We start from the raw sequence: 23,332 nt of genomic DNA on the forward strand, positions 1-23,332 counted from the left end.
GGGTCAGCCCTCGGGTTCGTGGGGTGCGTGGGCAGAGCCTGGGAGGGTCTTCTCGCCCACCTCCCCGCCGTCCACGAGGGTCTCCAGCCCCCAGGCCGCGTCCTGCCCTCCGCCCTCCAGGACCCGCATCTCCGGGGCCTCCAGCTGCGAGGCCGCCTCCCCGCACCCAGCCCGGGTCGCACCAGCTCAGCTGATCAGGAGCTGAAGAGGAGCCCAGGGAGGGCTCCCCTGAGGGCAAAGGGGGGCGCGGGTCTCTGTCCTCCGCCCGGTGGCCACGCGGGGGCGCCGCCGCGCTCTCTAGGATTCTGACGTGAGGAGGGGTCGGGCTTGAGGGGGGCAGAACTGGGGGACCTGGGGGTTCAGCTCTGATGGGAAAAGGGAGTGAACTTGCCTTCTGAGCATCCCGGGAGTCCACTGGAGGCAGACTCCCAGGGGTGCAGGGAGGGGCCTAGGAGGGGCGCTCAGCAGCCCTTGTGCCTCCTTGAGGTTTCCATCTTTTCCCCAGAGCCCCCACCGAGCCCACTTGAAAGCAGCATCTGGGAACAATGAAGAGTAGATCGTATTTTTATCTGCTCTCTATTCCTTTTCAGAGGACTGTTTTTTTTAAAAAAATTAACTTTTAATCTTAGAATGGTTTTATATCTGTAGAAAAATGGTGAAGGTGTTGAGAGAGCTCACAGACAACCCCCAGTTTCCCACATTGTTAACATCTTACATTCCTCTGGCACTTTGCTCCTGCTAATGAAACAATATTGATACAGTATTAGTAATTAACTTGAAATTCATGTGGATTTCATTAGCTTCATCTTGTCCCAGGATCCCATCCAAGGCACCACATTACATTTAGTCCCATCAGGTCTTCTTCTTCTTCTTCTTTTTTTTAGATTTAATGTCTTATTTATTTGTAACTCTTAGGAAGTAAAAAATATGGAACGCTTCACGAATTTTCATGTCATCCTTGCTCAGGGACCATGCTAATCTTCTCTGTATCGTTCCAATTTTAGTGTATGTGCTGCCGAAGCGAGCACCCATCAGGTCTTCTTCAGCTCCTCTGGCTGTGACAGTTTTCGCAGACTTTCCTTGTTTTTGGTGACATTGACAGTTTTGAGGAGTCTTGGTCAGGATGTGTAGACTACCTCTCGATTTGAGTTTGGTTATGTTTATCTCATGGTTAGACCAGGACTTTGTGTTTTTAGGGAAAAGGCCATATCTCAACAGAATAAGAAGGGGATGTGACGTGACCCTGATTCATCACTGTTGATGTTAGCTGGGTTTCCTGGCTAAGGCTGCGTTTCCCAGGATTTTCCAGCTTTAAGTCACTGTTTACATCTCCCTTCCATTGTCCTTCTTGGAAGAATGTCTTCTGTGCGGTCAACACATAAGGGGTGGGGAGTTATGCTCAACTCAGTGAGGGTGGAGCATCTCCCTAAATCATTGGTAATTCTTGTGTTTCTGAACTTTGTCTATTCCTGCCCCATGTAATTATTTATTCAGTCATTTACAGGCTCGTGGATATGAATTTTGTACTTTCAGCTATAATCCAGTTCTGTGCTATTTATTTTGTTCAAATTGTTCCAGTTTTGGTCATAGAGAGTCCTTCCACTTGGCTCCTGAGTGCTTCTGACATGTCCCCATGGTTTTATGTTTTGGACAATACTCACTTGCTCGCACTCCCATATGCTCCAGACTCATCTTATATATTTCCTCCCCCAGCTCTAGATTCAGCCTTTTCTGCAAGGAGCCTTGGTTCAGTTTTGAGATAATGGTATTTGAAACTGAGGTCCAGTCACTGGGGTGCTCAATGCTATTGGGGCATCATTGCTTCTAGGCCCTCAGTAGCAGGAACTAAGAAATGTGTGTGTATACCAATTCATGTATAACATATGTCTATAAAATATATTTACACATATACTAATATTTATACTAAACTGTATTATGATAAACATTATTTGGTTCCATGTAGGCAATTCTAATCCAGTATCATATATTTTATTTTGGCTATTCCCTTTGCAAATTTGTAATCTCCTACTTCTATGATGAGAAATTTGACTCTCACCACCCACCACATATTTACTTATTGTTCAGTCCTCATGTGCATGGACAGTGATTTCAGAATTGTTAGTCCCTACCCCATGAGAAAGAACTTTACCAACTACAGTCAGTGCTTTTATATAGTTCCTGTTGTCTTCACTCTTACAATTTCCAGCCATCTCCAAACATCTTCAGTCTGGCAGCTCCCACCTCCCTCCTTCAGTGAGGTCATGTCATGCACCTGTAATACAGCTGGATCCTTCTGCCACACTCTGCAGCCATCCTGTGACTTCTCGCCTGCCCAGGTGACTTTTTAAAGTTTGCAAACTCAAGATTCACTCTTTGTGCTGTAAGGTTTATGGGTTTAGACCCATGGACAATGTCATGTATCCACCCTACAGTATTATGCAGAGTCGGTTCAGGGCCTTAAAATCCTTTGTGTTTCACCTAAACAGCGCTTCCTCCTCCCGAAGGTCATGGCAATCAGGGGTCTGCTTTCAGTATCTATAATCTTTCCTTTCCAGAATTTCATGTAGATGGAACCAGACACCATGGAGCCTTCCCAGAGTGGCTTCCTTCACTAGCAACATGCATTTCAGATTCATCCATGTTCTTGCCTGCATTAACAGCTCATTCCTTCTGAGGGCTGAGTAGTATTGTGTACTATGGATCAATGGATTACACCAATTTTTTTTATGAGGTACCATGGATTGAACCCAGAATTTCATGCATGGGAAAGAGATGCTCAAACCACTGAACTACACCAGCTCCCCAACCACCAATTGCTTAGCCATTCACATATAGAAGGACAACATGGTTGCTTCAAGTTTGGGGGAATTATTAATTAAGCTGCTATAAGCATTTCTGTGCAGGTTTTTATGTAAATGCAAGTTTTTAAATTAGATGAGCAAATACCTGGGAGTGGTATTTTCAGCTTGTAAGTTATGTCCATGCTTAGCTTTTCAGAACTTGTCAGATGCCTTCCGTGGTGGCTGCACCCTTTGGCCTTCCTACCAGCAGGGAGTGCGGGTTCCTGGGCTCCATGTCCTTGACAGTGCAGGTGTCACCACTCGTGACAGACTGAAAAACACCTCCCAACCCAACAATGACCTCTACATCCTAAACCCTGGAAACTGTGAATATTACCTTATATGGCAAAGGGAGCCTTTACCTATATAATTGATCTAGAGATGGGGATTAGCCAGGATTATCTCCATGGGCCCTAGGAGTGATCACATGGATCTCAGAACAGGGAAGTAGGGGGAGATTTTACTACACCTGGAGGCGAAGGTGATGAGAAGAAGGAGCAGAGATATGACGATGTTGGCCTTAAGGTTAGAGCTATGCAGCCAGAAGCCAAGGAGAGTTGGTAGCACCCAGAAATGCAAGAGGCAAGACACAGGTTCTCTCTCTGCTTGAGCCTCCAGAGGGAGCCAGGCCTGGCCCACACCTTGATTCCAACCAGAGACATATGATTTTGGATTTCTGGCCTTCAGAATTGTGAGAACATAAATTTCTGCTGTTTAAAGCCACAAAATATGTGAAAATTTGTTCCATTGGCGAGAGGAAACTAACCCATCAATTTATTTTACTTTATTTTGATTTAGCCATTCTAACAGGTATGTGCAGTGGCATCTCATTCTCATGATGGTTTTCATCTGCACTTCCTCATGACAATGACACTGAGCATGTTTTCAGGTACTTATTTGCCACCTGTGTATCTTCTTTTGTGGGATTCTGTTCAGACTTCAGTCCAGTTTTTAAATTGGTTTTTTAAATGATCATTCTGTTTTAAGTTTTTTTGTTTTTTTTAATGTACTTTGGATAGAAATCCCCTACCAGAAATTAATTTGAAATATTTTCTCTCTTTCTTGAGTGTTCACTGTCATAACAACATATATTAACACTTCAGTTTATTTTTCTGTGAAGAGAAGTGAGAAATTGCTACAGTGATGGCTTCTGTGATGGCTGGGGCTGACAGATGGGGTGATGAGACTTATCTTTGTACATCCTGGAGTATATTTTGAATTTTTCTGTGTTTTCATGACTAATGTTTTCAAAAAACATGTTACTTTCAATCCCCTACACTTGTGCAGCACTTGACAGACCATGTCTGGGCCATGTGTTAGGTCTCACATTCTGACTCTCTACTCTAGGAACAATGATCTTTCACTGAACTATTTTGCCTTACTACTTCCAATTCTGGAAAAGTGAGCTAAATTATGTAGACAAATCCTCCCACTGAAAACAGTTAAAATTCCATGTAAAATATAAAACCATCTTCTTAAAAGTATCAAAACAGACAAGACAAGTAAGAAATCATGCAGCACCCAACAGAAGGAGAGATGCTGCTTGGTCCCTGTAGCAGTTTGATATAATTGATGAATGCCGAAAAGAAATATTGGATTATGCTTGTAAACTGATCTTTATCTGGAACTGATTGAGTTATAATTAGGGCATTGTGTCTCTGCCCTGTGGTGGGTGGGGACTCACAGATAAAAGGCATGGCAAAGAATAGAGTTGGGGGCTCTTTTTTTTTTAAATTTTTTAATTCATTTTGTAAAAATATTACATTCAAAAAATATGAGGTCCCATTCAACCCCATTGCCCTCTCCCCACCACTCCCCCCCCAGCAACACTCTCTCCCATCATCATGACATATCCATTGCATTTGGTAAGTATATCTCTGGGCATCACTGCACCTCATGGTCAATGGTCCACATCATAGCCCATACTCTCCCACGTTCCATCCAGTGGGTCCTGGGAGGATCTACAATGTCCGGTAATTGTCCCTGAAGCACCACCCAGGACAACTCCAAGTCCCGAAAATGCCTCCACATCTCATCTCTTCCTCCCATTCCCCGCACCCAGCAGCCACCATGGCCACTTTTCCCACACCAATGCCACATTTTCTCTGTGAACCTTGGATTGGTTGTGTCCATTGCACATCTATGTCAAGAGGAGGCTTAGATTCCACATGGATACTGGATGCAATCCTCCTGCTTTCAGTTGTAGGCACTCTAGGCTCCATGGTGTGGTGGTGACATTCTTCAACTCCATGTTAGCTGAGTGGGGTAAGTCCAATAAATCAGAGTGTAGGAGTTGAAGTCTGTTGAGGCTCAGGGCCTGGCTATCATATTGTCAGTCCAGAGATTCAAATCCCCTAGATATATCTTAAACCCCAGCACCAACTACAATTCCAGTAAAGTAGCATGAAAGGCTTGTGAAAAGAGATCCCATCTGTGTCCAGCTCCATCACGCAGAAACAACAGCTCCAAAGAAGAGCCAACTGACATGGCAGTGAACCCCATCTGCCATGAGAGTTGGGGGCTCTTAATGTTGGAGTTTTGATGTTGGAGTTTGATGTTGAAGACTTAAACTGGAGCCCTGAGATGTCAGCACCCACAGGAAAGAGAAGCCAGCCCTAGGAAGGAAGGAACCTTGAACCCAGAGTAAAGCAAGCCCCAGGAACGTAGGAACCCAGGAAGCCTGAACCATCATAGATGTTGGCAGCCATCTTGTTCCAAATAGACTTTGGTGAGGGAAGTAACTTATGCCTTATGGCCTGGTGTCTGTAAGCTCCTACCAAAAATAAATATCCTTTATAAAAACCAACCAATTTCTGGTATTTTATATCATCACCCCTTTGGGTAACTAATACAGTCCCCATAGAGAAGACAGTCATGGGAAATGAAGGAAAGGCTCTGGGTTCATTTCCTGGAGCCACACATGGAGGGCCAGCACCTCCGGGTCTTTCTCTATCACAGGAGGTGGGACGTAACCATAAAGCACTTCTGTGCATTCCAATGTACCGCATTCCTCCAAAAGAAAACAATTTAAGTGAACTGAACTGGCTTCTTTTTTTCCATGGTAAACGATTTTTACTTAAAAGTATCAATGACAGAGAAACTAAGGCTATTTGAATTTGGACACTGGGCTGACACTTTCTGGAAAATGAACAATGTGAATCTGTTACCTCAAGGAAATTTCACAGAATTTGTCACCAGTGACAAAAGATAAGCTCTCAAGAGAAAATTAGAGTTCTTCTAAACTTGTGTGCATCACCTTGAGCTTGACAGCTTTCCAATGGTTACATATTTTCTCGTGGGATCTGTTGGATGCTGGAGTAGAACAATTGGAATATGGAGACCAGTGATTGCAGGCAAGGATTTATTGGAAAGCTCTCTCAACTGAGGGGGTCTGAAGAATAAATTTCAGGTCACCCGTGGCAGAAGCAGTCATGAATTTATATAGCACATCTATAGGCGGGAAAATGCTTAGCCAGTTGGAGTGGGTTGGGGCTTGGGTAAGACTTGAGGACCTATGGGGATGGCTAGGGGTGGTGGCTAGAGCAGTGAATTCTAGGGGTGTGGGAGGGGTTGGTGGTGTCATGGGTTTCTTTGTCTATTCTTGTGAGGAAATGAACTGTGTTGTAGGCTCAGGATGGGGGTTGTTCTATGTCACGGGACGTGGTTCCTTCTGAGTAAATGGTTGGTGGCACTTCCACAATGGGGCAGGTTAATAATAAACTTGCAGCTTCTGAAAGACGTGGCTGTTATGGGGGTGAGGAATGGGGCATAGTCCTGTCATTCCCAGGTCTTGATTATAATAATAAAAATAAAGTAGGCCTGAGAGTGGACAGCCAGGCTTGCACACGAAGGGTGGAGGAAAGAGGCATGGCCTCATTCTGGCTGCTTCCTGCTGTCAGGGGGCGAAGGGGGTCCTTCTCCTGCTGCTCGGCTGGTGGGATTTTGCGTTCTGAGGTGGTTATTGAATGTTGTTCCCATAACAGGTGGGTTCCACTCAAATATTCTTGGGTGGTTGTTTGAACAACTCAGTGGATGAATCAGGAAAGGAGCTGTAGGAGGTAAGAGCCACACATGAGAAGGAGAAACATTATTAGTTGCATTATTAAGGGTATTAGTATAGCTTTTAAAGATGAAGAAAAATATGACAGTCATGTAAAAGCAAAGCTGTTTTGAGAGTTTTCGTCTAGGGGGATTGTGAGAAAGGCATCTTTGAGGTCTATCACTGTCGTGTGTGGTTTGGGGAGGGACACGTGATAAGAGGCTACAGGGGTTGGGGACTGAGGAGGGTATAGGCTGGGTGGCATGGTTGATAGCTCCTAGGTCTTGTACTAGAGGATAACTGCCCTTAGGTTTTATAACAGCTAGGATAGGTGTATTGAATGGAGAGTTGGTGGGCGTAACAGCTTTGCGGCACAAAGTTGTCAATGGTGGATTTAAGTCCCCGCTTGGCACTGAAGGAGAGAGGATATTGGGGAATGTTGGTGAAAGGAGGGCTGTCTGCTAGGGTGATTCTTACAGGGGAGAGGTGTGAGGCTGTTGTGGGAGAGACAGTGCTTCAGACTTGGGGGTTTACTTTCTGTTGTAAGACAGGAAGGATGTGAGGAGGGGAAGTGGGAGTCCAGGCTGGGGCTGGGAACAAAAGGAGAAGGAAGCCGGCTTGGGGGAGGGTAAAGGAGCTAGAGGAGTGCAGTTTGGAGGGAATGTCTCCTCTGAAGAGGGGAAGGGGCATGGTGGTATAACTAGGGGTTGGGGTGAGAATGTGAGATTTTTCCATAATGCAGGCAGGGGGGTGTGTAATCAAGGGAGAGGAAGGAACACCGTCAACCCCCACAATAGAGATTGAGGAAGATGTGAAAGGTCCTGAATGCTCTGAAAGGACCGACTGCGTGGCCCCTTTGTCAGTTAGAAAGGAGATCGGCTCACCTCTAACCCTGGTGATAACCCTTGGCTAGGACTCATTGATGGAGATGCGGGACCTCTCCGCACCCGGGACCTGTCAGGTTTCTGCTGCTGTTATTCCGAGTAGGTCAGGAAGGGAAGATGACTAAGTTCTAGGCTGGTAAGGCACGTTGGAGTGACTTTCCTGGATTCTGGGTTTTTGGGACAATCCAACTTCCAATGACCCTTACTTGGGCATGTGGGACAAGGCCCTAGCAGGGGTCTTGGATTGGGCCATGCGCATGCCCAGTGTCCTTCCTTCCACATGTAAAGCAGGGTCCCGGTGGGGCCTCAGGCAATAAGAGGGACGGGGCTTTGGGGACTCCACTCTGAGGGCAGCAGCAAGGAGGGAGGCTTTAGCTTGAGCTCGTCTGTGTTTTTCTGATTTGGCTTCCTCCTCTCAATTGTTAAAGACCTCGAAGCCTGCTTTAATTAGGTCTTTCTGAGGGGTTTGAGGGCCCTCCTCTAACTTCTGCAGTTTTTTTCTGATATCTGGTATGCCTGAGTGATAAAGTGGGTATGTATGCATAGTCATCTGGATTCAGAATCAGGGTTTAAATTAGTATATCTGAGGAGTGGTTCAGTTAATCTATTCATAAAGGCAGCAGGGTTTTCATCTGATTTTTGGGACATTTCTTTGATCTTGTCATAATTTACTGCTTTGAGGGCTGCCTCTTTCATGCCTTCTATCATGCAGGTTAGAAAGTGTGCCATGCGATCTAAATCTCTAGGCCTGCCTGATTTTCCCATGGAGGGGAGGCTGGGGGATCAGTGTCAGTGCCAGGGGCATGTCGGTGAGGGCCCCGTGGGTAGGGAAGCGGCCAAGGCAGTGGCTTTGGGCAGGTTAATAATAAACTCGCAGCTTCTGCACGTTGTGGCTGTTATGGGGGCTGGGGATGGAGCCCAGTCCTGCCAGGATCTGTGTTAACTGTAACAGGTATGACTTTGTGGAAATATGGAACGAAGTGTGTCAACACTGGAAGATCTACATAACTCAGTGGGCCAATGTGCTACTTTAAAATCCTCATGCATCAGTACAAGATCCATTCAATGTCCAAAGGCAGACCTGAGAATTTTAATGTCACAAGAGGAAATATTCAACAAAATTTCAGACTGCAAGTCACTTTTAGAAAGTACCACTTGCATACTGTTGGTATAGGATCAAAGATGAATGTCAACACTCACCTGTAATGGCTATTAAAAATAACCTCTGTTTCCCAGCAACATATTTGTGCCGGGCTGAGTTTCTCCTTGGAACCCAAATAACAGATAGAATGAGATCGAGAAGTCCAGGGTTGCTCTACTGAGAGTGCTTTAGAAAGATTTGCAAAAATGTAAAAGACTGGTCCTCTTATTACAGTGTTTTCTTTGGAATTAGTTATCGAGGTGTAATGAGTTTTGGTATAAATATTCTAAAGGCATTCGTATGTTAAATTTCGCTTTGATTTCTAGTTTGGTCGGTACCAGTAGAGGTCACCAGAATCTCCTCGGGGTCCTCACTAATCTGTAAACTGTTAAGAGTCAGGACCAGGCCTCGCTGACAGGGGGTGACAGAGCGCTCGGTGCAGGGGAGGGGCTGGGGCCGGTCTCGGCTCTCAGGGTCCCGCCCCGAGGTTGGTGTGCAGAGCGGGAAGGCTGAGCTGGGAAGTCCCCGGTCCCAGCAGTTTCATTTTCCATCTCCCAACCAGAGTCAGGTCCTTCTGCAACGACACTCGTGACGCGGGCCCAGGGCGGCCTCCCATTGCGGGCCCCGTTCCGGAGAAGCCAATCGCCGGCCCCGCGGCCCATATGGAGCCCGCCACGATGCGCCCGGACTCAGGTTCCTCCAGACCCGGGGGTTCGGCCATGGCGCCGGGGACCCTCCTCCTGCTGCTCTCGGGGGCCCTGGCCCTGACCCCGACTAGGGCAGGTGAGTGCGGGGTCGGGGGGCGCTGCCCCGGAGGGGGCGAGGGAACCTCCGGAGGGGGAGGGTAGGACCCCGGAAGCCGCGTGCGGGACTTGACTCGGGCCCCACGCGGACCCCGACCCCCATCCTGACCCCGCACGCTGACTCCGTAACCCACGCCGCCCCCCGCTCCTTTTCTGTACCCCCCAGGCTACCACTCCCTCAGGTATTTCAGCACCTGCACGTCCCAGGCCGATAAGAGGGACCCCCGCTACATCTCCGTGGGCTACGTGGACGACACGCAGTTCGTGCGGTTCGACACCGACGCGGCGATTCCCCGGGAGGAGCCGCGCGCGCCGTGGATGGCGAAGGAGGGGCCCGAGTACTGGGAGGAGAACACGCGGAAGGCCAAGCTCAGCGCGCAGATTCTGCAAGGCAACCTGCGGACGCTGCTCCAGTACTACAACCAGAGCCAGGCGGGTGAGCGCCGCGCCGCCCGGGTCCGCGCACGAGGCGGGGTCCCCAGGAAGGGTCGGGGTCGCCCCGAATCTCGGGCCCCCACTGCACGTGGAGGCCGCGGAACGCAGAACCCCCAACTCGGGAGCGGGGGAGGGACTTTTACTCGGTTTTATTTTCAGTTTAGACCAGATGGGCCCAGAACAATCAGCGCCGGGGACAGGGAGAGCAGGTGGGCAGACAGGTGGGCGTGCCCAATGGCTGAGGCTGACCGCGGGGGCGGGCCCAGGACTTCACACCCTCCAGGTGATGTCAGGCTGCGACATGGGCCCCGACGGGCGCCTCCTCCGCGGGTACGAACAGTTCGCCTACGACGGCGCCGACTACCTCGCCCTCAACGAGGACCTGCGCTCCTGGACGGCGGCGGACACGGCGGCGCAGATCACCAAGCGCAAGTGGGAGGAGGTCGGTGTTGCGGAGGACAGCAGGGCCTACCTGGAGGGCAGGTGTGTGGAGTGGCTGCAAAGATACCTGGAGAGCGGGAAGGAGACGCTGCTGCGCACAGGTACAGGGGCCCGGGACCCTCCCCGATCCCTCGGGCTGGGCTGCGCCCGCACCTGTGTCCACGGGGAAGGGGAATCCAGTAGGTGCAGGAACACTCTCCTGCCTGGAGTCCAGGGGCGGGGTCGGCCCAGGTGTCCAGACCCTGAACCCTGAGTGACTCGCAGAGGCCCCGCCCTCTGTCAGGACAGTGAAGGGTCCAGCCTCCCCCGGGATGGAGGAGACCGTCCCTGAAGCACCTGGGCAGTAGGTCAGCCTTGGGGACCACCGGGACGTTCTCAGGCCTTGTTCCTGCAGCTTTTCTGAGCCCCTCAGCCTCCACTAGGTCAGGTCTAGAGGTCCCTGTTCACATCACACACCTGGGGCCTCCTGCACTGGACGGTCTCACCTGACCCCAGAATTTCCAAGATCAGGACTTACCCCGGAACCCCGAGTCCAGGCTGGTGTCTGGGGCTTCCACTGCCCCCCAAGACTGTCCTGTCCATTCCTGGTGGTCACATGAGCGCTGCTAGAATGGCGAGGAGACAAATGGAAAGTTCCTGAAGTTTCTGACCTTCCCGCAGATCCCCCAAGGACACACGTGACCCGCCACCCCTTCTCTGACCGTGAGGTCACCCTGAGGTGCTGGGCCCTGGGCTTCTACCCCGCGGAGATCACGCTGACCTGGCAGCGGGACGGGGAGGACCAGACCCAGGACATGGAGTTTGTGGAGACCAGGCCTGCGGGGGACGGAACCTTCCAGAAGTGGGCGGCTGTGGTGGTGCCTTCTGGGGAGGAAGAGAGATACATGTGCCATGTGCAGCATGAGGGGCTGCCCGAGCCCCTCACCCTGAGATGGGGTAAGTGGGACGAGGTGGGGGTCTCTTGTAGGGAAGCAGGAGCCCTTCTGAGCTCCTCCAGAGGGTCAGGGCTGAGCCTGGGGTCAGGGCCCCTGACCTTCTCCCCTTCTCAGAGCCGCCTTCCCAGCCCATTATCCTCATCGTGGGAGTCGTGGTTGCCCTGGTCCTCCTTGGATCAACAGTTCCTGTGGTGGCTGGAGTTCTGATCTGGAGGAGGAGGAACTCAGGTAGGGGAGGGGCGGGTCTGAGGTTTCTTGTCCAGGGGGGTTTCCAGCCCGGGTAGCAGTGTGCCCTGCCCCTTCCTGGTACCATGAAGCCCCTGCTCACACACGTGCCATCCAGTCTGGGCCTGTTACTACACTTACTTTATAAACCTGTGAGAGAAGTAGGACAATGTCCCCCAGTGATGACGTGGAGACCCTTTCCCAGCAGTCAGAGGGAAGGGGCTGCTGAGGACAGACCTCCAGGAGGGCAGAAGGTCCAGCCCATACAGCTCCTATGTTGTGTTTCCTGATCCTGCCCCGGCTCTGCAGTCACGGTTCTGGAAACTTCCCTGGATCCAGGACTAGTTCTCAGGACCTCATGTCCTGGACTCACTAGTTGTTTTTCCACAGGTGGAAAACGAGGGATCTACACTCAGGCTGCTTGTAAGTGGGGGATGGAGGGGGAGGTGGTGTGGAGGGTCAAGGCTGACCTGAGGCTTTGGGGAGTGTAGACGGAGCCCACGGGGCAGCTCAACCCGTCACTCCTCGACTCACATCTCCCTGTGGCTCTGACCAGACCCTGTGTTTGTTCCTCTCCAGCCAGTGACAGTATAAATGGATCTGATGCGGCTCTCACAGCTTCCAGAGGTGAGTCCCTGGGCGGCCTGAAAGGGGAGAGGAGTTGGGCCGAGAGGACTCGCTTGGATCCTGGGGATTCCTTGGTCATGGACATGAGGGCTGTGGAGGGCTGGTCATGATACTGGCATTTACAGAGACGACCTGAATGTGCTCTTGATTGTTTTCTTCTGTAGCGTGACAAAGCTGCCTCGTGGGAGACGGAGAGATTCCAGAGCTGTTCACACTCCTCCTGTGACTTCAAGACCCCCTTCCTCTGGGATATGAAGACTTTTCTTTCCGCACCTGGCATCTGTGTGTCTGCATTCCCCTTATATATTGGAGGATGGGGAGGTAGCTCGCTCCCTGCCCCCCATATCCCTCCACACTGACCTGTGTTCCCTGCCCTGACCAACCGTCCTGCTCAGGAGAGCTGGGTGTGGAGCGTCCACAGCCCTGTGTTACTTCATGGTGCCCTGAGCTGCCCCTTCCTGCTTCCCTTGAAAATGTGAACCTGGTATGATTTTGCATTTACAAAGTCTTGCTGTTAGGAGAGACTGAGGAATCAATTGAGGGAGAGGAAGATTCTTAAACTAGAGAGAGGAACTGAATTGCCCAGAGAACCTTCCAGAACCCATGTGTCTGCTGTGTTGAGCATTGCTGAGAGGAGCTGAGGGTGGATGGCCTGTGTCCAGTCAGAGCTCCATCCATGAGGGCTTTGACTCATCCATGCCTTGACTGGGCCATCCTCACTGCTCCTGTGTCCTTGTCCCTGTGGTAGGATTCTGTCCCTCCAGGACCTAAGGTCACAGGGTCTCAGACATCACCTGGCCTTGTCCCATCTGCAGAACCGTGGACTGTGAGGGCTCGTGTGGCCGGTTATCCCAGCTCAGACTGGCCCACCCTCAGCGCCCTTTGTTTCTTGTTTGCTTGATGGTTCTCTGATGATGGAGAAACGTGGTTTTTCTTGCTCCTCTCCATGAGGTCTGCTCTCCTCCTGCTTTGTGTCCCTGTCTCTGACTCCAGCAGGCGTTGTGTTGACCGTCCCTGACCCAGAGGCCCAGGGCAGCTCCTGCCCATGAGCGTCTGATACCAAGAGAATGATTTCAAGACCGTCCAGCTCCGGCCTCGTGCTAGGCTGTTACCTAGTTTTTCTTTCCATGTTTTCTGCAATCTTTTCAGATTCTGGAATTAGCACTGAGGATGATCAACAGTTTCGACTTTATTTAACTCCTGGTGGTTTGGTCCTTCTCTGCCGCCTGCCCTCCCTCTCTGCCCTCACCCAGCTCCCCTGACCCCAATGCTGGCTGCAGCCCAAGCCCCTGGATTTGTAGAGCAGACCCTAGTGTAGACCTACAGGTGGGCAGTGGGGTCTTAGCCTGGATTGCTCTTGTCTTGGAGGGAGTTGAAATTGTGCTGTAGTCACAGGGGGTAGAGGGGAAGGAGAGCAGCACTTCTGAGGACAGTCCTGGTGGCCTCAGTGTCAAGTGAGTGGAGGTTGTGCCGTCCCTGCCAGGAGACCACAGCTGTGTTAGGAAAGGCACTGGGGGGGGGGGTCCTCACTGACCACCCCTGCACCTGGTGTTTGTGGAGGACTGTGCAGGATGCCTGCAAAACACTTGTGAACTAAAAACAGCTACAATCAGTGGCCTCATTGCAGGGAAGGTGCTGTGTGAACTCGGGTGTTCAGTGCGGGCCTCACTGAGGCCATGACCTTTGAGGACAGCTTCAAGGTCATGAAGGGCATATCCCTGAGAATGTCTGGGAAGGTCTTCCTAGGCAGGGAACCCGGCAGTGAGTCGTGGTGGGCAGGGGTGGCCTGTGGTACTGGGAAGGGCAGGAGGTGGAGTGGCTACAGCAGCGTCATGGAGAGGGCAGAGGTCGGCCAGATCTTAGGGGCCTTGTGGGTATGAGAAAACATGATTTTTCTGGATGAGATGGGCCTTCAAATACATTTTGAAAAGGAGACACCTGTTACAATTTCCCTTAAACGATTACTTGGGCTGTGCTGACAATAGAATTGAGAGGTGAGGGGTCAGTGAGGGAGCAAGAAAAAGAGGATAAAATCAGTGGAGTATTCCAACTAGAGTCGTCAGTTGCTCTGCCTGGATCGGACCAGGGAAAACAATGGGAAATAGAAGTGTAGATTTATAAATATTATAGGGTTTTCTAGTGGATTAACTTTGGTCTGTGAGAGAATAAGCAATCATGAGGAGACAAAAAAGTTCATCTGTAGAAAGGAAAGGACTTGCAAATGGAAGGGCGGAGCTGTCAGTGGAGGGGGGAAGACTTTGGAAGGAGAATACTTGAAGGGTCATTTCAGGCATTCTGTTTAGGAAAACTTGAATCTGTGATGTCCATAAGAAATGGAAGTGAGGTTGTCAGTTGCCATTGCAAATAAGAATCTGGAGATTAGGAGAAGTGTCTGGGCTAGACACATAGATTTGGGGGTGAGGCCATTTAAGTGATATTTTTAATCTAAGGAAAGGATATTAGGCCTTGTGATTAACTACAGAAAGGAGAGGAGCAAGGACTGACCCCTGGACCTCCCACAGCTCACCGATCCATGGACCACACTCGAGTGACTGCACAGCTCTGGCACCACGTCTGGAAGGCACGTGGACCAGGGAGCCCCAAACTCCTCTGTGCACAGGAACTTCCTGACACCCCACAAGGATCCAGAAGGTCTGGGTGGAGCATGAGGTTCTGTGTTCATAACAAGGGGGTGCTGAGCTGCTGGATTTCAGGTCCATCTTTAGAGCAAGAACCCAGACGAGGGAGGCCCCGTGTCTGTGCTCCAGCTCCCTGGGGTGGTGGAATGTGCCTTCTGGGCTCTCGCCCCATGTCCTGAGACAGGGGTCTGGGGAGAAGCCTGAGTGCTTCATCACAAGCCCCTCAGGCTGTCCTGGCTCAGCTGGATGGTGAAGCTTGTTCTTCAGTGGTGAGCATAGTGCCCCACGTGGTGCTTAAACCATGTAAAACACTCCTTTCTGGAAAAGAAAAAGAGGAAATCTATCCTCAGTTATGAGAGTGATGTTGGGAAATGCATGCACTTTCTCTACAGTGGGGTATAGCCAGGTGGGGATTTATAAAGTGGCTCAAAATTCTCCGTAAATTAAACCTCTGAATTCTTGCTATGTGACCTTATTTCTTAATGGATTCCACACTCCCTTCTTGGTGCAAACAATGGATTTTATATTTTTCTAATTTAAGCATAAGGTGTTTATACAGATGTTACTGGGGCACATTTTATTTTGGGGAAATGACAGAACCAGGAATTTGAGGCCACAAAGCCAGAAAAAGAATCCACAACCCGCCCACAGTCGGGTCCCCTGTGGGAACCAAGGCTGCTGCTGCTGGGCAAGGGGCTTGGCCACCCACTGGCCTGATACAGGACACAAGCCCTCAGGTAAGAACTGCTGCTCCTGCTGGGTGACCCCGTGCCAGTCACAAGCCCCTGCCCACTGGACTCTGCTGGGTCAGCATGTCCTGAGCCAGAGTCTGCTGTGGTCATCTGATGGGGAGACCAAGGCTCCTCCATGTCCAGCTCAAGCGTGTTGGGAAGGTGAACTTCCTTCTTCATGGCAGGCAGTGGCTCTGCCTCCACCAAGGCTCCTAAGTGTGGAATTCCCTGGTGTGGGAAGTGGTCCAGGCGCTGCGGGATGGGCATGGAGGATGGAACATGGGGACAGATGTCGATTCCTGGAGCCAGGATCAGCCTGGAACTCTATCTGGTCCACTGATGGCACTCGGGTTTGGTTGGAAAAGTGGGTGACTAGTAAATGACATATTTCAACTCATACCCTTATAGTCTGTTATGCTTTCTCCTTTTGTCTCTGTCAGTTTATCTTCACAAATAATAAGAGGGGCATTGTGGATGGATAAGTGATTTCTGAAAACATCTCACCCTGCCTTGTTCTCATAGTAGGATTAAAAAACCCCAGATCTCTAAGACTTCAGAGGATCACATGTGCACTGGCATTTTCATATAACTGTTATGTTTCCTTGCCCATGAACATATTTCTGTGGAGAGGATCCATAACCTTTATAGTTTTTATGTGACCCCATAAGAGTCTGTTACATACCATCCAGGCTTAGACACTATGCTGCTCAAAGTTGGTCATGAGTAGCTGGTCTGCAAACTTTTTAGCAGACCCATGAACATGACATAAACGCTCCTCCTTTGCTTGTGTGTCTCTAGTCTGGGACATGATAAGGTAGAGGCTCCTTGTTGCTCTCAGGCTCAGTTTCCATCTGGATCTCACTGTGGCTGGTAAATTGTCCACAGAGCAGAGCTAGCCCCTGACCACACTGGGGAGCACTGGGGGACATGGACCGTGTTCCACACCTACCCTGGTGTCCAGTACTGGGCAGGAATGAATGAGTAGCTAAGGAGATTCCATTTTATGTTATAGGGTAGGTGCACTTCTAAGGCTGTCTTTTCCACTGAGTATATTTAAAACAATAGATAAAGTAGAACAGCATCAATCAGTATTAAAGAAAAAGAGAACAAGTTGGGCCAAAGTCTATGTGAAAAAGCATCTAGAGAGATAAGTTGCATTCATCCTGTGAGCATGTGTCAACTCTGAAAATTGTGTCTTTAATTTCCTGGGCTCCATGCTGAAGTAGACAGGAGCTGATACCAAACCTTGTTCTTGGGGGCAGTGAAGTAGGAGTCAGTCCACCACCCTGAAATCTAGGAATCCAAAAATTCATAGCCTCACAGTAAGGGAGGAACAAAAGAAATCTGTCTCATCCCCCAAAGAAGAGTGTTCTGAGGAAACGTGCCTTTTAGTCAAAGGCGGGGGCTGAGTGGTGGGAAGGAGAAAGCAGCTGTTTCTGAGGAATTGTAACCACCAGCCAGCCCTCCTGTGGTTTGTTGTCCAGATGTGCCTCACCTGAGGAACAAAGTAACTTCAAGCCATGGATTCGGTGTATAATATCCTGGATTGGTGGTATCTGAAAACTGGAAGAAACAAACAAGAGCCTCTAGGGAAGTCCATATTTAACCTATGTGTCAAGATTTTACATGATTTCACAAGGAAGAAATGCAGCTCATAGCAAAAAACATATAAACGAAATAGAGAAAAGTCAACATGATCAAGAATCAGAAAAAATAGAGATAAAAAAAAGAGAGCCTCATAAAACTTTTATATTGGAATTATGAGTTATAGAAATTATTTTGTTTAAAGAATAACATAATTAGCTTGAAATTTCCTGCAGAACATGGGAAACTTAAAATGTCCTTCCTGTTTTATGAAAGAACCAAATATACATCTCTGAATTAAAAAATACAGAAATTCAATTAGAAACAGTCAGAATTTTGCTGTAGACCATGATGTAGAAACAGCAACCAGATGAATTTTCCTGCCCTAAACAAGTTCAAATTCAAAAAAATGTAAGAAACATTTTTTTCAGATACTGGACAACAGTTACGACAAGGGTTTATGATGGTTGAGGTGAAGATAACAAAAGACGTGAATTCTCCAGTTGTCCAAAGCAAGCAGAAGGAAAAAAAAAATAAAGACCCAAAATCAGTGAAATAGAAAATAGAGAAAAACAATTAGACTGAAAGCTAGTTTGCTGGGGAAACATCAGTACACTTTATAAACTTGTGGCTATATTGATCAAGACAAAAAAACATAAAATACATATATCAAGAATGAGAGAAAGGTTATCTGTACAGACTCTTTAGAAAGTAAAACGATAAGGGAATGTGCCGATAAATTTCCAAACCTGGATGAAATGAACAGTTTCTTTGAAAAACACAAATTACAAAAGGAAAAATAAAAAATTTCGTCCATCCCTTCATCACTTGTAAAAATGGAATTAGTAATTTAAAACCTTCCCATACATTAAACTCCAGTCCGAGAAGCTCTTATTGCTGAATTGTATCAAACACATAATAAAGAAATAATACCAAGTGTATGCAAAACTCTCTTACATATTAAAGGCTGGAACAATTCCCAATTCCTGTATGAGTCCAGCGTTACCCTCATTAAAAAACTAGGCAAAGACATCACAAGGAAAGAAACATAAACACTGTCTCTCATGATCCTGGGCTTAAAAATACATACAAAATGTGATTTAACCAAATGCAAAAATACATATAGAGTATAATAGATCATGCCTAATTGGAGTAGCTGGAACTGCAAAGGTGGGTTAATATCTGTAACTCATCTCAGTTCTCCAAATTAAGAGAATAAAGCACAAACACCATGTCACCATTACCGCAGAAAAACCATTTGCAAAAATGCAACTCCTTTTCAAGACAAAATCAGCAAACTAGGAAGAGAAATCAGATTCCTCTATGTGGATCCAGGCATCAATGAAAGTCTATGCTAGCATCATACTCAGCGATTAAAGGCTAAACGCTTTCTTCCTGAGATCAACTCGTTAGCGAGGTCCCCTCACACCATTTTTATTTAACCTCATTCTGGGTGTCCTAAGCAGTGCAGGAAGGCATGAAATGAAATGCAAGCCCTATAGATAGTAAAGGAAGGAGTAAAGCTGCCATTATTTACAACCAGCATGACAATATATGTTAGAAAACCACAGAAAATCTCCACAAAGTTACCAGAATTAAGAAATGAATTGAGCAAGGCCCAGGATGCAAGGTCAGCACATATGCATCAATTCTATTACTATATATAGCGATGGTAAACAGAAAATGTAATTTTAAAGACCCTGCCCTGGGTAGCTGCATGGCAGTGCAGCCCCTGCCCCTTGGCCGCTTCGCTGCTGCCCTGGAGCCAGGACTGCCCTGCCCAGGGTCGCCCAGCAGGCGGCAGCGGCAGAGGTGTTGGGAGCAGGAGCTCTGCTGGGAGCAGGTGTGGCTCTTGCCCATTTCTGCAATCACCAAGCACAAGGGACACCCCAGGGGCTACACACTGTGTCAGGTCACCCCAGGTTGTCTCATGAAGGAATCCAGAGGATGTCCAGGGAAGAAGTGTATGAAGATGCTGAGACTTTAAGAAACTGCACAGAGAACTCAGACAAATTCACAGAAACTTATTTCACCATTCAGAATTGTTTTCTCCATTTGCTAAAGGAACAGTTTTTGGTAACTTGATGACACTTATCGAAGAGAGAAGTTTGGCATAAGTTCTCTGCAAATATTCCTGCTCCTTCTAATAGTAACAGCTTGAAGATCTTTTCCAGGTTGGAGTAATTGAAGATGGTTCTGAATGGATTAGTCCTGCTGAAGCTTATTTGGATTGCATCGTTGACAGCTTTCCTGAGTGTGGTAGGGAAGGCTTCTCCAGCCACAGGGATCTGATATCACTTGCTGTGGATGTGGATTCTCTCGCTGAGTTATGGAAAGGAATGGCCTCCAATCAAAACTCCCATTACTAGTTTTGGTCTCCATCTTTACTCAGATATCATATAAGGACTGTTGCTTCTGACAGTGGCCAGAATAAAACAGAATAACAAGGAGAAAGTCATATACTCTTTCCTGGACATTTAGAACCCAAGCTTGGCAGGGAAGATTATTTGGAGAAAGCAGGAGAATTAATAAAGCTGGGTTTTAAAAAGGAAGAAGATGGTGAAGCTGCTTTGGATCTTATAGGAAGGGAGTTGCTGACTCCTAGGAGGTGTTCAAGGAGAGTCAAGCCCTACCCTTGAGAAGCTGTGATGAGACAGCAGAGGACCTTATGTGGGCAGAGAGTATCTCTAACCTTTATGGAAAACCCCACCTTGATGATGAATCACAGATTTTTTTAGCTGTCACGGATACAAGGACAGAACAGATATTCATTTTGAAAGGTCTATGGCGAAGCAGTGAACACAGCAGGAAGGGAACGACCATCCTCCCCACTCTGGCAGGTCTGCACAAGGACCTCAGCTCTGAGGAGTTGGTTCTCCTTGGGCTGCAGCAAGTGGGAGGAGGCAAACTGGTCACATGTCAGACAAATTCAGCTAACGTATTTTAGCTTGTGAAGTGAGGGTGAATTTCCTGTGACAACGATAGCACAGAGAGAATGGACTGTGCCCCAGAGGTTGAGCTATCAGGGAAGAAATAGAAGCCTGTGGCAGGTGGAGTTGGGTGCTGTCCTCTGAACTTCTCCCTGGAAGACTCTGGTTGAGTGCCCCCAGCAGGAATATGCACTCACACTGCTATGACCATGCCCGAGTGTGTCTCTGCAATGCTTGCTCACTCTGCAACAGCTCTTGCTGTTCAGTCCTGTGGAGCCTCTTGGTGCTGGCCTTGCTGGGCTTGAAGACATCGAGTCTCCTCCATTTTTTGCCCTGTGGATTGGGAAGAACTGACGCCCATGCAGGCCTGTCGGCGCACATTTTGGTCTTTGTGATGGTGTCTCCAGCACTGAGGCCTCTTTCCCTATAGCCTTTTATGGAGTTCCAAATTGTTTGGATAAAACATTTAAGGAAATGGGAGAAGAAAAAGACTAACCAAGAGTATTTATTTACAGCTACTATGTGGACAAGACTTGCTTTGTAAGAGTAAGGGACTGTTACTTACAAACATTTAACCAAGGTGTAGCCATTATTTAATCTGCATTTAGTGTTGCAGGTGAGTCGTAAACCCAACTGAAAGAGGAGTGCACTTCAAGATACTCCCCTGATGGAAATCCTAAATGTAAGAGTAAGTGTCGCTAGAAACAAGGACCTTTACCTGACAGCAGGTGGTGTTTTCTTCTAACCAACTTTGGTTTATATAATCAAATCAATATTTGTTGAACAATATACCAAAAATGCTTCATGAATAATGTCACCGATGGAACATAAAAAGTAAGAAAAAAGAACATGCATGTGTCTAAAAGGAGAATTGTACCATGATGCTGTACAATTAATGTATCCTCGGTGTCGTCTCATATTTTATAATTTCAGTAATCCATGTGAGAAGAAACCACCCATGCTGTCAACATTGTACTTTGTTGCTTGGTACTGCTTATCTAGAGAAAACATTCATATAAACACTTTATCTTCAACTTTGTTTCCTTTCTCCATCTTCCCATTTCTTAGACCCTTTATTTATTCTCTCAATTCCATTCTTTCCACCCTTACTAACACATAAGCAACAAAAAAAGGGAAGGGAATATTTATTTCCCCAAATTGTATCAACTTATTAAGGACTAAGTAATCATGATGTCAAATAAACTAGGTAAAAAAATGTTAAAAATCCTCCATGTATAAATATTTATCGATAGTTATAAATATTACAAAATACTAATGTAACACTATGTGGTGTCTTGTATTGGATCCTGGTACAGAAAAAGGAAAGGTCCTTAGTGGAAAAACTGGTGAAAGTCAATTAATGTCTATAGGTTCAGCAATTATAATATATTATACATTATTTCTTAGCTGTAGCAAACGTACAAAGTTTATGTAAGTACTAAGTGCAGGGGAAACTGGGAGAAAGGAAACTGCAACTGCCTATACTAACTTTTCAACTTTTTTGTGAATTAAAAATTATTCTAATATTAAAAAAAACTTTTCTTAAAAGTGGAAAAGAATATTTGGAAATAAATTTAATGCAAAGAATGAAAATCCTTACACTGACAATTATAGTACATTGCAAAGGGAAATAAAAGAAGACCTAAAGATATGGAGGGATATTCCTTGCTTATAGCTTGGAAAATCAGTATTGTTAAGATTATACAGTGAAGGCTCTTTTAGACAAACAAAAAATGAGAGAATTCATTGTTGTCAGTACTGAACTACAGATAATTTTAAAGAAAGCATTTTCAATGAACAGGAAGTGTCTTTGTGTGTGTGTAAACCTATCTATCCATCTGTGTACAATTTCTGTTGCTAATTGTCCTTTCTGGAACTCTGAGTTACCACCTAATGTCACTTGCCATGCAAAGGTGTTTCAAAATAAGTACTGTGGGCAGCTGCGGGCCTCCGGGAGGGTCGACGCGGATGGCCGGGTGAGCTCTCCGGACGGGGGCTGCCCCACGGTTAAAGGAGAGGAGGGGAGTCTGCACGAAGCCGTTGGGCCCTCGCTCTCTCCGCTCAGGCACGGGGGACGCGCGGTGCAAGCAAAAACACCACGGAGATGAGGTCTAGGCACAAGTCTGATTTATTGTAGAAGGGGACATGGTTTTATAGGGTCAAGGGATACGTAAAGGGACTTGATTGGTGCCGGTGGGTGCTGTTGCTTGCGTAGACGGTTACTGGACAGTAGGCGGTTACTGGACAGTAGGCGGCTAAGGGGTTAGGAGCAAGGGAGGGGAAGGGGAAAGTGTGGGCTGTCTAGATAATGGCTAGGCGGAAGACGGAGAAGGAGAGAAGGAGGGGCCGCGCAGGCTGCCAATACTGGGCGGAAAGGAGACGGGGACAATTGCTCCCTTTTGTTTAAAAGTATGTGCTTCAGGGGAGGTGAACTGGTGGCAGCAGGGGCAGTATGGAACGGGGTACTGGGGTAAGACGAGGGGAGGAGGGAGACCACGAGGACCGGCTGGTGGCGAGAAGCAGAGGGCCCTCCCAGCTGCTCTCAGCTGCAGAGGACACAGCGTCTGGCCAGGACACATGTGCCTGCTGCTGGGGTCGGCGCACGCCGGCGCCTGGCGCGCGCCGAGCTCTGCCAGCAAAACGGGGTCGTGATGTTCCTGAACCCCTCGCCCGATTGGGGGAGAAGGAGGGAGATGAGTGAGGAAAGGGAGACAGGAGGTTACAGGCGTGTGGTTCGGTGTTTGCCGCAGGGGCGGGAGGAGCGCGGCGGGTGGCTTGGTGGTGGCTCTTTGGTGGCGAGGCGTTGATAATGAACCTGCACAAAGGAGCTGAATACTGCGTTGGCTTGGTCTTTGGTGAGGCGGACTATTTTTTTGACGGCCCAGGGTCCTACAGTGAGGGCTAAGATGATGATGATGAGTGGGCCTAAAAATGGAAGGAGGTATGGGAGGAGGGTATGGAGAACACTGGAAAAATAGTTCGCATTTTCTCGCTCTTTGCGGCGCTTATCCAATCCCTCCTGGACCTTTCTCAGGTTGTCCTCGACTAAGCCGGTGGAGTTGGCGTATACGCAGCACT

At 48.1% G+C, this 23,332-nt stretch overlaps 1 protein-coding gene and 1 non-coding gene across 3 annotated transcripts; one reads left to right on the forward strand and one right to left on the reverse strand.

Annotated features, from left to right (window-relative positions):
* Positions 1 to 921: 921 nt before the first annotated feature.
* LOC111759338 (U6 spliceosomal RNA) lies at positions 922 to 1,028 on the reverse strand. Its single transcript, XR_002793359.1, has one exon. It is a non-coding gene; the product is annotated as a U6 spliceosomal RNA (small nuclear RNA).
* Positions 1,029 to 6,692: 5,664 nt separating this feature from the next.
* On the forward strand, positions 6,693 to 16,139 carry LOC101415684 (saoe class I histocompatibility antigen, A alpha chain-like). Of its 2 annotated transcripts, none has more exons than XM_058285392.1 (9): positions 6,693 to 6,823; positions 9,467 to 9,687; positions 9,874 to 10,143; positions 10,409 to 10,684; positions 11,244 to 11,519; positions 11,633 to 11,746; positions 12,134 to 12,166; positions 12,323 to 12,370; positions 12,535 to 16,139. In XM_058285392.1, exons 1-9 carry the CDS (start codon positions 6,708 to 6,710, stop codon positions 12,537 to 12,539), a joined length of 1,359 nt encoding a protein of 452 aa, XP_058141375.1. In that variant the 5' UTR covers positions 6,693 to 6,707; the 3' UTR covers positions 12,540 to 16,139. The 2 variants fall into 2 exon arrangements, with proteins under 2 accessions (XP_058141375.1, XP_058141376.1); XM_058285393.1 differs by lacking the exon at positions 6,693 to 6,823 and adding an exon at positions 6,836 to 6,898.
* The last annotated feature ends 7,193 nt before the right edge of the window (positions 16,140 to 23,332 follow it).

This window comes from Dasypus novemcinctus, chromosome 22 (genome assembly GCF_030445035.2).
Source record: "Dasypus novemcinctus isolate mDasNov1 chromosome 22, mDasNov1.1.hap2, whole genome shotgun sequence".
Lineage (NCBI taxonomy): Eukaryota > Metazoa > Chordata > Mammalia > Cingulata > Dasypodidae > Dasypus > Dasypus novemcinctus.

Bases quoted from the DNA above. Each gene is read 5' to 3' on its own strand.
- LOC101415684 (XM_058285392.1), top strand. From the start codon at position 6,708: ATGGCCTCATTCTGGCTGCTTCCTGCTGTCAGGGGGCGAAGGGGGTCC. The intron at 11,747-12,133 runs GTAGGGGAGGGG...GTTTTTCCACAG, and splicing joins CTGGAGGAGGAGGAACTCAG to GTGGAAAACGAGGGATCTAC. The intron at 12,167-12,322 runs GTAAGTGGGGGA...GTTCCTCTCCAG, and splicing joins GATCTACACTCAGGCTGCTT to CCAGTGACAGTATAAATGGA.